Consider the following 17803-nt stretch of genomic DNA (forward strand, 5'->3'; position numbering starts at 1 on the left):
ATGCTCCCTGCGATTCTGGATGGTACGCAGTTGATTTAAATTGTTTTATTCCTAAACTATCCATAACTTCTTTGAATAACCTTGAGGTAAAATTCGATCCTTGATCCGATTGTATTTCTGTGGGTAGTCCATATCTAGTAAAGTAGTACATATCTAATAAAGTAACTCCTCCACAATCTTTTTAGCTGTAATATTATGTATTGGAATGGCCTCTGGAAATCTAGTAGATACATCCATTATCGACAAAAGATATTGATTCCCACTTTTCGTTTTAGGAAGCGGTCCTACACAATCAATTAGGACCCTTGTAAAACGTTCCTCAAATGCTGGAATGGGTATTAAGAGCGCTGGTTTTATCACTGCTTGAGGTTTCCTTATCACTTGACATGTGTGACATGATTGACAAAATTTAACTACATCTTTATGTAGTCCAGGCCATTAAAAATGTTTTTGGATTTTGACTTGAGATTTCCTTATTCCCAAATGACCTCCCACTGGTACCTCATGTGCAACTCGCAACACCTCCTTTCTATACCCTACCAGCAATACTACTTGATGAACTTCTGCCCACTTTTCATCCACCTGCATATGTAAAGGTCTCCCATTTTCTCATCAAGACATCACTTTTACGGTAATAACACTCTGGTATACACTCAGATTCCTCTTCCATGTATGCTTTCTCATACATCCGTTTTATTTCTACATCTTTTTGTTGTAACTCCGCCAATTTTCCTGAACTAAAAATATCCGCCTCATCCTCCACCTGTTCTTGTTCTTTTTCAACCATCTGATCAAAAATTGTTTCTGATAATTGCACTTCAACTTCACCTTCACTCTTTGATTTCTCCTCTTGTCTTAACCTGTGACTTTCGACCTTGTTAATACACAATCCGGGAAATTCCCAGGATATTCGTCCTTCAACACTTCAGTTGTCTGATTCTCCATTGGCTTATCCAACACAGTAGGCATCACTCCCACCTACGATCCAGCTATATCATTACCCAAGATAAACTGTATTCCTGGACAAGATAGTTTATCTATTACTCCTACTACCACTTCACCACTCTTCACTGGACTTTCCAACCTTACCTGATATAATGGAACACTACTGCTCTCACCCTGAATTCCACATATTACCACCTTTTCTGGCAACATCCTTCCTAGACTACATAACTCCTAATCTCCTGCCATTAAAGTTTGACTAGCTCCCGTAACTCTTAAAATTGTGACTTCTTTACCTACCCCCCCCTGATACACATGAGTAAACTTTACACACACAAGGAAATTCTTTAAAGAGATCTGGCACCTTCTTATCAATCACCTCGTGATCAGGCTGTACAATCTTTTGCACCTCCTTCGCTTCACTTGGGCTTTACTTTCCCACTTTAACAAACCCCACTGTCTTATCCTGTTTTGCCACATCAGCCTTCCCAGTGCTTTTCTTCAACCACCAACACTGTGACTTTGCCCCATGGCCTAGTTTATTACAGTGAAAACATTTGAAATGTTTAATTTCTTTTCCACCCTCTTGGATTTCTTTTTTAATCTGAGGTACACTCTCCTTATTATCTCCCATCAGATCGCCTTTACCCTTACCACTTGAGTATTTCTCATGTCCCCAGTTTCTATCCCTCACAGGCAGAAACTGATGTCGGAAACCAAACTTTGATTTATGAACTAATTCATCATCTGCCATTTCTGCTGCTAATCTCGCAGTTTTAACTCTCTGTTCTTCCACATGAGTTCTCACTACTTCAGGAATTGAATTTTTAAACTCCTCCAAAAGCATAATTTCTCTGAGAGCTTCATACGTTTGGTCTATTTTCAAAGCCCTTATTCAGCTATCAACTTTACTCTGTTTGAGCCTTTCAAACTCCTTGTATGTTTGACCAAATTATTTCTTTAAATTTCTAAACCTTTGCTGTAAGCTTCAGACACTAGTCCAAATGCACCTAAGATGGATTTTTTCACCTCCTCATACGTCTCAGATACCTCCTCCGGTAGTGATGCAAACACTTCACTAGCCCTACCTACTAGCTTTGTTTGAATCAGTAATACCCAAATGGCCTGTGGCCATTTCATTTGTTTAGCTACCTTCTCAAATGAAATGAAAAAGGCTTCTCCCTCCTTCTCGTCAAACCTTGGCAATGCTTGGACATATTTAAATAGATTCCCACCAAGCCTTCGACTTTGACGCTCTTTCTCACTATCCTCATCACTATCATCGAACTGTATATTTCCCTTTATGTATGCCAATTTTAACTGACTGTCATGTTTCATGGCCATTTTCTGAAGTTCAAACTCTCTCTCTTTATCTTTTTCCCTGATCTGTATCTCCCTTTCTCTTTCTTTTTGTTCTGCTCTCTGTTTACTTTCTTCTCTCTCTTTTTCCTCTCTTTCTCTTTCTTTTTCCTCTCTCTCTCTTTCGTATTCAAGCTGCTTTAATTTTTTCTCATGTTCCACTATTTGTAACTGAATTTTTACCATTTCCAATGAGTCAAACTGTCTTTCAGGCAACTTTAAATGCTTAGCCATCGCCATAATTGCCTCATCTTTTCACATCTTGTGAGGTAATGTTAACTGCATTGTTTTTTCCAAATCTAAGAGTCTGCTTTTAGTCTCTGTCAGTAAGGTACTGCCTGTGACCGTCTCCATCCCCAAAAACTTCAGAGCCTCTGACAGAGCCATTGTCCACAACACACTCCCTAATTAAACTAAAATACCACACCTGAAAAGCAACTACAATACGCTCACCCCTCACTGTCTTTAAGTTCACAAAGCCAATCCAATCGATAGACTTTTATCGCGGACGAGCCCCCAATTTGTTATGGGCCAGGGTTAGAGAACCCCAAGGTATCACGGAGTTCACCTGACCCACAACTTTTACTCGATTGTGGTATGGGGAGCACATGGCCCACTCCACAGGTGTGGTACAGCAGAAATGGTAAAGTATTTTTTAAAGCAAAACAATGTTTATTCTATGAAGGCAAGTTAACCTTTTTAAAACATACAGTGAACATCTTAGCAACCGTTAATTCAAATACAACCCCCAAAGAATACAACACTAAGTAATTCTTACTTTCCTTTTAACATCCATAAGACTTAAAACAAAACCTTTCAACAGAAGCACATCAGGCTAAAGTCACTACTCAGAGCAGTTATTAGTTTTAAATCACCAAAGGATCAATTTACATTCTTTAGATTACAGAGAGAGACTCTAATACACCTTCTGGCTGTGACTGCAGCTATCCAGCTCTGAAAACAAAACTAAAACACACCCTGCAGCAAACAGCCTAAAACAAAAGTAAAAAGCTGACAGACAGCCCAGCTCCACCCCCTCTCTTACATCACTGCAGTAATAAACATCCATTTCTTAAAGGTACACTCACTACAGATATTTATATACACACCCATTTATAAACACCCATTTCTTAAAGGTACTCTCGCATGACACAAGGTAACCTTACCGAAAGCTCTACCAATGGATAGTGGATTAGACCAGAACTTTCAAAGTGATGGATGAGTTCAACAGCAACATCCACACCATGAGGAAGTATCAATGTTACAACAATGTAATACTTGTCTGGAAGTTGGGGAGAAACATTATTCTTAGGTGTAGTCTGAACAAGAGCAAGCGTCCAATGAGAAAAATATTATCTGGGAGTAAACGAAATTGACGAGATTATTTGGCACAAGGATATGTTGAAAAGATTGATTTTTGAAAATTATAGGAGAATGCTCTCTGATTAGCAGGTCTTACGGTGCAGATAGCAGCGTGGCTGCCTCTGAGCCATAACCTCCAGTTACGAGTCCCATCCCAGGACTTGATGACCAAAGAAGGTGTGTTCATAATACACCAAACGGGTTGTGCAACACATGCCAATGGAAGAGCAGGAGAGATTCCTGGCCAGCCATGTGACAGGAAGAAAGTTGGAGCCTCTTCCATCTCTACCAAAGAGTACAACATGCATATAAAAAAGTACATTGCCACAGTAAGTCAAACTCGTTGAGTGAAGTGTAACACATCACCACTATATTCTGATTAATTGCACAGGCTTCTTTAATCGAACAAAAAAATCCCCCTCTGCTGCCCCAACAACACTGGACACCATGATTTCTACTCGCGAGGTGGATAGCTCAAGATGAAGAATTTCCCAACCTGGCAGACATTACACCCAATTTTCATTCCAGTGAGGCGGGGCAATATGGATTTAGGCCTGCTGATTCTGGAAGCAGATCAATGGTGGCCAAGAGAACGAGCAGCATAAAGGTGGGCCCATTAGGGGGTCTGCCTTGGTTCTATAGGACTTTGTCCTAATTTTCTTTCTAAGTTGTTCAGCCGTTTAGCCCTCAATCCCCTTAGTCCTCACCCCCTCCCTACACATGCCCGCATTCCCACTCCATCCCACCTCATACCCCATGCCATTTCTACAGCCAGCATGGGCAGACCTCAGGAGCCATGTGGAGATGAATGAATTAAACTGCTAAGAATTTAATAAAGTTCTTTCTCATACACACTTGATTCAGAGAAAAGCGAATCCTTGGAATCCATTGAAAGATTTTAAATACCCTCAAATGTTCAGTCTGTTTTAAAAACAAACAAACGTACTTCAGTAACAACAGCAAAAAAAGTTAATCCTTCAATAGCTGTTTTAAATTGTCAATCAAAATGTGAACTCAGCCCCATGCTGAGATAAATAAATTTGTAGCTTTTGAAACACAGTCAAGAATACATAATGGCCTCAGCTGTAACGATAGCCCCTCGGAAATATAGCATTGAGCTCCATTGAAACTGAAGGTATATATGGCAATTCTTTTCTAACCTACACCAAATAGCCTGTCAAAGCAGTCCAGCAGCAAGTGATGTTGTAACTGACACCTTCAGCATGATGTTCTTTTCATTTTTAAAGGTTGATAATTTAAATGACTTCAGATCATGACACTTAAACTGACCTTTCCTGCCCTTTAAGAAGATTTACTTCTATTCCATAAATCTTGACATCCGCGCTCTGGGTTTTGGTCCGTGAAACAGCGGAAATGTGGCCTGTTTGAACTCAGCACTAATTTAAATTGGCCCTGCTAAGTTTGGGTTTCCTGTCTGTTTGATTCACTCCCTGGTCCCTCCCCCCACCTGCAAAAATGGGCTTTGTCAGAGATGGGGGAAGGTCTTTGACATCCAGGTCCTGCCTACGATTCCTAAAGCCCCTGGAGACTGATATCAGATTGGAACCCGAATCCCAGGTTATACTATCACTTTCCACATTCATGCACAATGAGAACTATTCACATTGACTGTCGAGTTGCAGTGCAACTGTAACATGGCAATTTTATCTCGCGCGATCTGACAAGCTTAATGCTGAAAATTTTGTAAGTGTGCAAAAATCTTCCATGTCCAAGGTTCTTAATACTGATATGCAGCCATTGCATTCCTGTAATTATAGCCAGACTGTAAGAAACAGCTGACCAGAAAAAACAGAATAAACCATGCAGTGCTACTCGTGCAACAAATGTGTGCACAAATTATTTTTATGACCTCCCGACCAGCATCTCTGCAAACAATATGGGTTTGAAACCAAATTCTTTAACACACATAAATTTGTTTTACAATCTTGTAAAACCCTGGTAGTGAAAGATGGTGACACGCAGTAAAGATATCATTCCACATGGTACCACCCTTTGGATATGTTGCCAGATTAGTAGTGTTAGTAGCTGCACAGAAGCATACTTTGATATGTACCCTTAAAATAGATATATGCCTCAATCAAATCAGGCTATATTAAGATTATTTGATTCTGTATAATTTCCATTTGGCTTAAAATAGAACAGGGGATTATATCCATAATGCTGTTAATGTAGTATGCAAAAGTAGGAGCTGTTTGTAGCTGTGCTACACACAAGCTTCTGTATTAAAAGATTTGTAAAGCAAATCACCAAAACTATAAAGTGACGCAGAATGCCCGTTATCAAAGCATTGTGCTACAGGATAGAGTCGTTATGTGCACTGTTTGCCAAGAGTTAAGCTTGGCTGTGCCTAGAGTCTCAAGGAGCCAGTAGTCAAAAGTGTAACACTTCCCCACTATGAAAGGAGTGTAGTTGGATAAAATGAGTCAAGTTGACTGAGTTCTCACTGCTCATTTGAGCAACTGATCGCAACGTAGGTGCGGATCAAGAGCTTGCTTCCAACCTGGTGTCTCGATGGGCATAATGCATAGTATTGGGCATCGAGAATAAAGATGAAAACATGATTAAATTAACAGTGGTAGAAAAGCATCTAGATTCTTGTTTATAGTGATTGTTATCTTCTACACTCTGAAATTGATTCACTTCTATAATGTATAGCCTTAACTTGCCACCTGCTAAAGGCATGCTGAAAGAACTTGCAGGTTAACACTCAACCCGTTTGGGTACATTATGAACCTACTTTCTGTGGCCATCATGTCCTGGAGTGGGACTCCAACCCAGAGTTTCTGGCTCAGAGGTGGGGGACACTAACCATTGCACCAGAACATCTCCCATGCAGACCGTAACATCAGTTATAGAGTATGTAGAATGGTGTGTATAGAAAACACACTGAATTCCAGTTCTACACCTGAATCAGAAGGAACTGCTTATGAAAAATGGGTTTGTTTTACAACAAGAAGCTTGCAATATTAACTCGAAATTAGAACCCCTAATACAGCTGTCACTGTTTTCCACGGCAGGTGTTCTGCGCCACTTTCACATGGAGACAATGTCAAGGAGAGACTTTGAAAAACAGGTTAACTTTGGATCTTTTAAACCACTGACACGGACCACTCAGAGTAAGTAAAAACAGCTCAGTGCTTGCAAAACACAACATTAATGGAATAAACTGGTGGGAACACCTTCTTCTTTGAAGAGGAGCAACTTTAATAAAAATGCTACATTCTCTTCAAGTTGAGGGATGTGCATACTGATTTTGCCACCGTCAGAACCCAATTCTAGCACACAGCCGTGCTGGGTATAATATGGATCAAGTGCTGTAATACTCTACTCTTCTCCAAAATGTAGCTCAAACCAAGCCTTAGAAGAAAATATTGGACTGCATAGTGATAGGACTACTGATACGAATGTCAGTTAGTTGCCAATGATTCAAAAAAGTGTTCGCTGTGGACTCAAAACCACTATTTGATTCTTGGATCCATCAACAAAAAACTTGGTTTCTATTAAGTTGTCTTTCGAGCAATGTGGCGGAGAGAAGATCACAAGTTAAAATAAATAATGGAACAGTTTATTCCACCCAAGTGGTATAGTAATATTGAGCTTTTTTTCATAGAAGTTAAAGCATTGTGAGGAATTTTACCCCAACGATGGGCTGGAAAGGGTTGGGTGATGGGTAACTAAATTGATAAATTTATTAAACCCAACCCCGACACGCAGCAAAATGCTTCTATTTTAACTACGCAGGTTTAGGAATGTTCAAATAACCTGCTCTGGTGAGGTGGGTCCAAGTTTATAATATGTTAGTGAGGCTCAGTTCCTGATTTTTGACAGCCATTTTGATTTGATTAGTCGAGAATCAGATGGTTCAGGGAGCAGCCAGATCCAGCAGTTACTTTCTTTTTTTTACAGCACTGCTTGTGGGCCAGAAACAAGGGTGATGTTTGTTCCAGCAGTTCAAGTACATCATCTGGCCAGCACTGTCCTCCACTCCCACTCCCCACCATCTTCCAGTTCCTCCTACAAGCTAGTGATACAAGCCTCCCTCCACATGATTTTCCCCTCCCTCCCTCTCTCTCAATTGTTGATTCGAAACCCCTGCCTTCTACTACGTGACCTATGCCTCCCTCCCTGCCATCTGCCAACCAGCTGCATCAAGTTTGATCTTTCCATTCCTCTCTCTGCACTGCCACACTCGAGCATCCCTACCATATTGCTATCTTTTCTGGTCGCCAGGGACCCTTACCAATGGTCTTCTGTTTCTATAGCTGGTTTTCTAGGGTTCACTACTGGGTGAGAAATTAAGTTTTAAAAGATAATAACAATGTTCTGCCATAAAATGTATCAATACCTCTACATTCCCAGTTATAGTGTCCATCTACCCACACTGACGTGTTTCCCCTGCCTCACCCACCCTGTTTCTCATTGATTAAGTTCTGTCACGCAGGTTTCAAGATAACAAGACCCGGAAATTGTTGAAAAAATAATGACAAATACATGGGGCAGAATGGTACAGCAGCGGGGAAGTGGGTTGGTGTGGCATATTGCTCGCTAATCAACCGGCTATAAAAAAGGCCACCCTGTAGCAATATTATGCTGCAGGTGACCTCAACACGCAGTCATTGGGGAACCACCCTTCAGTCGAAGGAAGTTTTACCCTTAAGAGCTGCCAATCAATCTGATTGGCTGGCAGCTCTTGCAGTTCCGACAGCGTCAGAACGGGGTAGTGGGCTGCAAGTACCTCCACGAAGAAGATCAAAGGTGGCCGGACCCAGGAAAGTTCTGGGCTTTTTGGTTGGGGAGGGATCAGGCGCCCTGGGAAGGGTTTGAGTGGAGATCAGGATATTGGAGGCCAGACAGGGAGGCACAATGGTGCAAGGGGCGGTGGTGGGGGGTGGCAGGGGATAGGTTAGAACCTTTTGGGGGAAGAGCCCCCAATGTGCACAAGGCATCCCACATCCTAACATTTTACTCTCTTCCTGCCCTTTCATCAAGTTCAGCGAAAAATCAACCTTCCCATTCTCTCACCCACCTTCCACTGACCAGCACATTGTGGCAGTGTAGGTGAATTGAGGTTCATAAGTGGCCAATATTGGCCACTTAAGGGCCTCAAAAGGCCAAAGGGTGGGCAGGCTAGTGGGCGCCTGTATTATGGGGACCAGGGAGATGGATGGAAGGGTGATGGGCTAGCCACCCATCATATTAAACGTACTTGACTGCGGAAAACATATCGGCATGGTGCTGTGAGATCCATCCCATGGGTACCTGCCATCATTAGTGTGCCAAAAAAACTGCAATTTGCGACAAGGACTACCTGAACCTTCCTATTGACTCTTCAGCTTTGAGAGCCCATCCTAAATTGGACGGCAAGCTCGCCCTCCGGTCAGTAATAGGCCAATTTGGAGAAGAGTAGTGCCATGTGGCTGTTTCCCACACAGTGCAGTGTTATGATCCCCTTTGTAACTTGACTACAGCATCCCGAGCCTGAGAACAAAACCTTGCCTCAACTTTCTAATTGTTGGGGATCCGTAAACAGGGGCCAATAAATAGGTTGTTCAATAAATCCAAGGAAGTATTCAGGAGAAATGTTTTTGCCCACTTAGTGGTAAGAATGTGGAATTAATTACCATCATGATCAGTTGAGGTTTATACACAGATGTATTTAATTGGAAGAGAGATAAACATACAAGGGTGAAAGGAATAGGAGATTATGTAGACGGATTTAGATAAATGGGAGGAAACCTATGTGGGGCATTAACACTGGCATGGAACCATGGAATTTCTACAGTGCAGAAGGAGGCCATTTGACCCATCGTGTCTGCACTGACCCTCTGAAAGATCACGTTACCTAGGCCCACTCTCCCACCCTATCTCCGTAACCCCATAACCTACCTACCTGCACATTTTTGGACACTAAGGAGCAATTTTAGCATGGCCAACCAACCTAACCTGTACATCTTTGGACCAGTTAGGTCTAAGGACTTGTTTCTGTGCTGTAAGCTCTGTGCAACCATGTAAAGGGGCATGGATGGCATAAAAAGTGTTCAGGTATTATTCTCTCGATTTATGATTTAATTTAAATCCTTTGATCTACTGGTTGCCTTGTGCCTCACCAGCAACTGTCTAGGTTACAGGAAAACGCTGCACCTTATTAATTTCACAAACATTAACTTGTGTTTCCTGTGTGCCTAGGTCGATGGAAAATTTTCAAAGAGGGAGAAGCGCAAATCAGCCAGCTATGTATGAACCGAGGATGCAAAACCGAATTGGAAGACCTGCTTAAAGTTTTACAACTGAACAAACCAGAAAAGGAGCATTGCTGAAATCGGGAGGGTGGTGGGGCAGGGTACGGGGGGAGGGGGGAGGGGGGGTGGGGGGTTGGGCACCATAATGTGAGAGGGGAAAATTCAGTTAATAAAAACCTGGCCTGTAGCTGGACTGCAGTGGGACTCTGATGATAATCGAGAGCACCCCGAAAACCAAAATGTACACAACAGAAGAATTAACAAAGAAGAAAAATCACTGTGTTAGCTTTCTTTCTTACAAGGGAAGGAAAAGTGCCTTTGGAAGTGAAAAAGAATGGGAAGGGGTCCTAATGTGTATTTATTTGTATTATAAAACAATATTGAAATTACTTATGTGACCTTAATTCTTAGAATACAATTAGCCTGTCAATGTATGCATATTAATATTCAATTCACATGTAATGCATATCTTGGTTTTATGTAAGATTTCTTTCTTCATTGTATAAGCCTGCGGAATATGTTGACATTATCCTTGAAGGTATTTGTACTTTATTTATGTACTGACGGCGTTTCATCCCATTTTTCTTGAAACTAATAAAATATAGCCAGTTGTATAACATTTTATTCTTTTGTCATCTCTTCTCTAGTGCCTCTTGAGTTAATAGGGAACTGTACTCATCTACGTCTCCACAGAATCTGAACTAGACCAGCCATATAAATACTGTGGCGGATCAGAGGCTAATTTTGTGGAGAGAAGTTCCCCACCTCACTCCTCACAGCCTGTCCACCACCTACAAGGCACAAGTCAGGAGTGTGATGGAATACTCTTCACTTACCTGGATGAGTACAGCTCCAAAAACACTCAAGAAGCTCGACATCCTCCAGGGCAAAGCAGCCCGCTCAATTGGCACCCATCCACAAACATTAACACTCTCCACCACCGACACACAGTCGCAGCAGTGTGTACCATCTACAGGATGCACTGCAGGAACTCACCAAGCTTCCTTAGGCAGCACCTTCCAAACCCATGATCTCTACCATCTGGAAGGACAAGAGCAGCAGATGCATCGGAAAACCACCACCTCCAAGTCACACACCATCTTGGCTTGGAAATATATTTCCGTTCCATCACTGTCGCTGGGTCAAAATCCTGGAACTGCCTCTCTAATAGCACAGTGGGTGTACGTACACCACATGGCCTGCAGTGATTCAAGATGGCAGCTCACCACTACGTCCTCAATGGCAAATACAGAAGGGAAATAAGTGCTGACTGAGCCAGTGACAACAACATCCCGGGACAAATTTTTAAAACACCTGTCCTTGTTTTATACTTCTCAGCATGTTCGGGAGAGACAATGAAGGATCGGCACTTCAAGAAGCAATTCCTTTGCAATGATGTTGTGATATTTTGTTCCTTTGATGTCATAAATGAGTAAAGTGTTGGGACACAATGGTAGCATCCGTACCTCTGCATTCAAGTCCCACTTCAGGACGGCTATGCAAGGTGCATTCACAATGTGGCTGATCAGGTTGTTTTCAGCCTATAAGACCTTCCAGCACATGTACTGACAGGTGGTAAGAGCAGAATAAGTTTCCAGGCCTGCCATTCTGCACAGGGCAATGGCAAGTCACTGCAATACTTTTACCAATCCGATAGAAGTCTATGTTTGCCAATACCCGCTTAAGGTATGGTACCTGTAGGAGGAGGATACCATTATATATAGATATTAATAATATTTAGGATCATAGAAAGTAAGCATTATTTCGACTACGTGCATCACAATGGTGGGCCATCCAACAAACCATTCCATTTTATAGGTGCATGTCAGCTTATCAATTCTGACCAGTTTCCATCAAAGAAGGAAAATAGGTTGGTGCCCGCTGTTCTTAATTGGCCAGAAAAACTACCATCTGGCCATTAATTGTCGGCCCCAGGGAAAGACACTGGTGAGTGACTGCCTGGGGTAGGGTTGGGGGGGTTGCAGAGGTGTGGGAGCAGTAGCGGGGTGTTGGATTGTGGAGGGGGTGGTAGATTCAGGGCCTGGAAACTGTTTCAGTTTCTGCTTCCTGCTCCCGAAAAGAAAATCCATCTCCGACTGAGCCAAATGGGACACAGGAACCAAAATCTTCCGTCAACTTTCAATGGCTAAATTTTAGATTTAAAGTTTATCTTTATGTGTGGAGAAATAACTTTAGTTACTGTTTTAATCTGGAAGAAATCTTGAATTCATCTTGCATAACCTGTTAACACAGATAACGTTGGGACCAATTTTCCCATTCTCTTAAGTCTGGGCATCTGTCAGACAAGGTGCACCCAAAATACGATCGGTCTGATTTGCCCAGGACCCATTTGGATATGGTTTAGATTTAGACAATTGATCTAGGCCCAATGACCCAAATGCAAACCTTCCTCTTGGCACCTGTAAAAGATGTGACAATACAAATAACATTGCAGACTTTAGAGACTTGAAACAGCAGTAATGATTATTGCTCCTGGAGTCTGCCAGCAACTGGAAGGCAACCAGTTCTAATCCCTCACCCAATCAGAGAAGGAAATTTGACCCCCATTATTGTCATAAAAAAATGTTAAGTCAAATCCTTGGTTTTGTTTGCTGCAGTGACGTAAATCAATCTTATCACACAAATGAATATAGTGGCATTGTTGTGAAAATAAAAAATGTACTCTGTTTAATCTTCCTTCAAATTATAATTGAACACATTTTCTAGATAAGAGTTTCTCGTAGAAGATTTGAAGAGGTAGAATGTTCTCATAGATGTCTCACTTGTGATAATACTGATCTTCTTGTTGCCATCCATTGTACTTGCTGCTACTTCGACCCACAAGCTTTCTTGAGGAATTATAATGCCTCTGGAAGGAAACTTTAATATTTCCAACATGATCGCATGTGGCATGATCAAATGTAAACAAGGTTTAAAAGTGAAAGCAGCTCAGGTCTGAATTTGATGACACGGGGTCTGCTTGCTGTTGGCTAATCAGTGCCTGCTTGTCTGCACTGTGAGTGCCCGCGTTGGCTGAGTGAGAGTGCTTTTGGAGTTGGGTGAATACTGGGAGTTAGGTGAAACTGGGAGAAGGTGAAACTGAAAAGACTGCGTGCGGAGCTCAGTCTGGGCAGGAGCACAGCCGAGTTTCACAAACACCAAGGTCGGATTCCTGTCCTCATTGACTTTGCAGTCAGTGTCACAGTGAAACAGTCATGAATATAAAAAGTGGTTTCTTTGTTTTTTTATGTTTGGAGGGGAATAACTGAGAAATAAGTGTAAGCCGGTGGTCGTTATAATAAAGTAATATAAGTAAACAAAGTAGGGTAAGGGAAGTAAAGTTAGCTTAAGGGAGCTAAGTAAATGGTCTTCTTATGCAGCTTAAGTTTTGTTAAAAGGGAGTAAATAAGGGGCTTAAGGGTAGTTATGGCAAGAGAGCTTGCACCTGTGATATACTCGTCCTGTACTATTTGGAAAATCATGGGCGCTTCAGTTGTCTCTAGTGACCATGTGCAGGAAGTGTGTCCAACTGCAGCTACTGGCTAACTGCATTTCAGAGCTGGAGCTGAGGGTGGATTCACTGTGGAACATAAACGATACTGAACCGGTCATGGATAGCGCGTTCAGTGAGGTATTCACACTGCAGGTGAGGATTGAACAGGCAGAAAGGGTATGGGTGACCACTAGGCAGAGTAGAGGAAGGCAGGTAGTGCAGGAGTCTCCATGTGGCCATCACCCTTTCACCAGATATACCATTTTGGATACTGTTGGGGGACATGACTGTAAGGGGAAAGTGGCAGCCAACTTCATGGCACCATAACTGGGACTACTGCACAAGAGGGGAGGAGGAAGAACATCAGTGGCATAGTGGTAGGGGATTCAACTGTAAGGGGAACAGACAGGCATTTCTGTGGCCGCAAAATGGACTTCAGGATAGTATGTTGCCTCCCAGGTGCCAGGGTGAGGGATGTTACTGAACAACTGCAGGGCATACTGAAGGGGGAGGACAAACAGACATATATCGTGGTACACATTGGTACCAATGATATAGGCAGAAAAAAGAATGAGGTCCTGAAACCCGAATTCAGAGAGCTAGGAAGTAGATTAAAAAACAGGACCCAGAAAGTAGTAATCTCTGGATTACGTCCGGTGCCACATGCTAGTGAGTCTAGAAATAGGAGGTTGGCCCTGATGAATGCGTGGCTGGAGAAATGGTGCAGGAGGGCGGGCTTTCGATTTTCGGGACATTGGGACTGTTTTTGAGGATGGTGGGACCTATACCAGGTGGACGATGTGCACCTGAACCGAAATGGGACCAGTGTCGTTGTAGGCACGTTTACTAGTGCTGTTGGGGAGGGTTCAAACTATCTTGGCAGGGGCATGCGATCCTGAAGGAAGGTTCAGCAGAGATGGATGCACAGTCAAAATTAGAGGAGACATCAAGTGAGTCAGGAAGGCATAGAATGTCTAAACCAGTTAAGTCACCAGGGAGCTTTGCAAGATTGGATGGTATTTATTTTAATGCAAGGAGTCTGACGAAAAAAGCTGATGAATTGAGGTAACAAATTAAAACATGGGGGTATGATGTCATTGCTGTCATTGAGACATGGTTGAGAGAGGGACAAGATTGGCAGCTCAATATTTCAGGATACAGAATCTTCAGGTGAGATCGGGAAGGAGGTAAAAGAGGAGGGAATGTTGCAATTTTGATCAGGGAATCAATTGCAGCAGTAAGGAGGAACGATATCTTAGAAGGCTCTTCAACTGAGGCCATATGGATAGAACTTAAAAACCAAAACGGAGCAATCACATTAGTGGGAGTGTTCTATAGGCCCCCAAGTAGTCCAAGAGGAATAGAAGGACAGATATGTAGGCAAATTTCAGGGAAGTGTAAAAGTAATAGGGTAGTGATAGTGGGAGATTTCAACATCCCCATATTAAATGGGGAAGCCAAAGTGTGAAAGGTTTAAAGGGAGTGGAAGTCTTAAAATGCATTCAGGAGAACTTTTTAAGCCAGTACGTAGAAGGACCTACAAGAGAGGGGGCGGTCCTGTACTTAATTTTCGATAACGAAGCTGGGCAGGTGGTTGAAGAATCAATGGGGAACATTTGGCAGACAGTGATCATTACTCCGTTAGATTCCTGATTGTTATGGAAAGGACAATGATAGGCCTGAGATTAAAGTTCTAAACTGGGGCCGATTTTAATAAGACCCGATATGATTTGGCCAGAGTGGACTGGGAGCAGACACTTTGGGGTAAATCTGTGTCAGAACGGTGGGACATATTCAAGAAGGAAATGGGGAGAGTACAGGGTTACCATGTCCCAATCAAGAGAAAGTGAACCCTGGATATCGAGGGATATACAACACTGGATAAGGAGAAAAGAAAGGATTATGGAAGATATCCAGGGTTGAAAACAGCAGATCCCTAGAGATGAATATAATGTGCAAGAGCGAACGTAAAAAGGAAACTAGGAGAGAAAAAAGGGGACGTGAAAGGATACTCCATGTAAGGCAGGTAAAATAAAGGAAAATCCTAAGTTGTTTTACAAGTACATTTAGGGTAAAAGGATAACCAGGGAAAGAGTAGGGCCCATTAACGACCACGATGGAAATTTGTGTGTGGAGCTGAAGGATGTAGGTAGGATTCCAAATGAATACTTTGTGTCAGTGTTCACTCGTGTGGGTATAGAAATCAGGGAGAAGGATTGTGAAATGAAAAATGAAAATCGCTTATTGTCACAAGTAGGCTTCAATGAAGTTACTGTGAAAAGCCCCTAGTCGCCACATTCCGGCGCCTGTTCGGGGAGGCTGTTACGGGAATTGAACTGTGCCTTTAATGAGATTAACATAGACAGAGAGGAGGTTCTGAGGTCTCTGGCAGACTTAAAAGTAGACAAATATCCAGGGTCAGATTAAATGTATCCCAGACTGCTGACTGAGCCAAAGGAGAAAATAGCAGGGGCAGTGGCAATTATTTTCAATTCCTCTCTGACCACAGGAGAGGTGCCGGAGGACAGGAGGATAGCAATGTGGCACCATTGTTCATGAAAGAAGGAAGGGCTAAACCAGGAAATGCCAGGCCAGTCAGTCTAACCTCAGTGGTGGGAAAACTATTGGAAGGAATTCTGAGAGTCAGAATTAATCTGTGTTTGGAGAGGCAGGGATTAATCCAGAACAATCAGCAAGGAGGTCATGTCTGACCAACATGATTGAGTTTTTTGAAGAGGTGACCAGGTGCGTAGATGAGGGAAATGCAATTGACGTAGTTTACTTGGACTTCAGCAAGGCTTTTTATAAACTCCCACATGGGAGATTCATAGCGAAGTTAAGAGCCCATGGGATCCAAGGAAATTAGGCAAATTGGATCCAGAATTGGCTGAGTGGCAGGAAGCAGAGGGTGCTGTTCAAGGGATGTTTTTCTGACTGGAAGCCTGTGTCCAGTGAGGTCCTGCAGAAATCAGTGTCAGGGCCCTTGCTGTTTGTGATTTATATAAATGATTTAGTTATGAATGTAGGAGGGTTGATCAGTAAGTTTGTGGATGATCTGAAAATTGGCGAGGTGGTAAATAGTAAGGAGGATAGCCTTCGGTTACAGGAGGATATAGATGGGCTGGTCAGATGGGCTATCAGTGGCAAATGGAATGCAATCCGGATAAGGGTGATGTGATGAATTTTGGCTGGGCAAACAAGGCAAGGGAATACATGATAAACAGCAGGACCCTGGGAAGCACCGAGGATCAAAGAGATCTTGGTATGCATGTACACCCCGTCCCTTAAGGTGGCAGAGCGGGTGGATACAGTGGTTAAGAAGGCATATGGTGACTTCCGGGTGCGGCGATGACCAGCTAAGTCGCACATTTCGGCACCTCCCGTTTTAACGGACTTTTGGGCTCTTATTGGGAGCCCCAACGGCAATTTTCGAAGGCTAAACCCACTGTGAGGCGACATAGAAGGGAGTCCCCCCGGATGTGAATGGACAGAAGAGATAATAGTGGCCAGATTGCGGAGGATCCTCTGGAGCAGCGGCAAAGAAGGGAAGTGAGAAGCAAGATGGCGGCGGAGGGAGGCCAATTGGTATGGGGCCTGGAACAGCAGGAGTTCCTCCAGCGATGTGTGGAGGAGCTCAAGAAGGAGGTGCTGGCGCCGATGCTGCAGGCGATTGAGGGGTTAAAGGAGGCGCAGAAGACCCAAGAGATGGAGCTCCGTGGAGTGAAGGCAAAGGCTGCCGAAAATGAGGACGAGATACAGGGCTTGGTGGTGAAGACGGAGACGCACGAGGCACTGCATAAGAGGTGTATGGAGAGACTGGAAGCCCTGGAAAATAGCTCGAGGAGGAAGAACTTAAGAATCTTGGGTCTTCCCGAAGGGGCAGAGGGGGCGGACGTTGGTGCGTATGTGAGCACGATGCTCCATACCTTAATGGGAGCTGAGGCCCCGACGGGCCCCCTGGAAGTGGAGGGAGCGTATCGAGTCCTCGTGAGAAGACCAAAGGCAGGAGAAATACCTCGAGCAATAGTGGTGAGGTTCCACCGATACAAGGACAGGGAAATGGCCCTGAGATGGGCGAAAAAGACACGGAGCAGCAGGTGGGAAAACGGGGTTATTTCGCGTGTATCAGGATTGGAGTGCGGAGGTGGCGAGAAGGAGGGCGAGTTTCAATCGGGCCAAGGCAGTGCTCCACAAGAGGAAAGTGAAGTTCGGAATGTTGCAGCCGGCAAGACTGTGGGTTACGCACCAGGGCAAACACCACTACTTCGAGACGGCAGAAGAGGCGTGGGCATTTATTGAAGAGGAGAAGTTGGACTAGATTGGAGAAAGAGTGTTCGTAACGAAGTAGTGAGGTGGTGACAAGGGACTGTGAATCAGATGGGGGAAA

General features: G+C 43.3%; 1 protein-coding gene across 6 annotated transcripts in view; it reads left to right on the forward strand.

Moving 5' to 3' along the window:
- chrdl2 (chordin-like 2) overlaps positions 1-10542 on the forward strand; it is a 64717-nt gene extending 54175 nt beyond the window's left edge. For all 6 annotated transcript variants that reach the window (XM_072505722.1, XM_072505717.1, XM_072505719.1 and 3 more), the window contains 2 exons: positions 6702-6800; positions 9871-10542. In XM_072505722.1, coding sequence (XP_072361823.1) covers positions 6702-6800; positions 9871-10001 — 230 coding nt within the window. In that variant the 3' untranslated portion in view covers positions 10002-10542. The remainder of the gene's footprint in view (positions 1-6701; positions 6801-9870) is intronic.
- The last annotated feature ends 7261 nt before the right edge of the window (positions 10543-17803 follow it).

The sequence above is a fragment of the Scyliorhinus torazame genome, chromosome 5 (assembly GCF_047496885.1).
Source record: "Scyliorhinus torazame isolate Kashiwa2021f chromosome 5, sScyTor2.1, whole genome shotgun sequence".
NCBI lineage: Eukaryota > Metazoa > Chordata > Chondrichthyes > Carcharhiniformes > Scyliorhinidae > Scyliorhinus > Scyliorhinus torazame.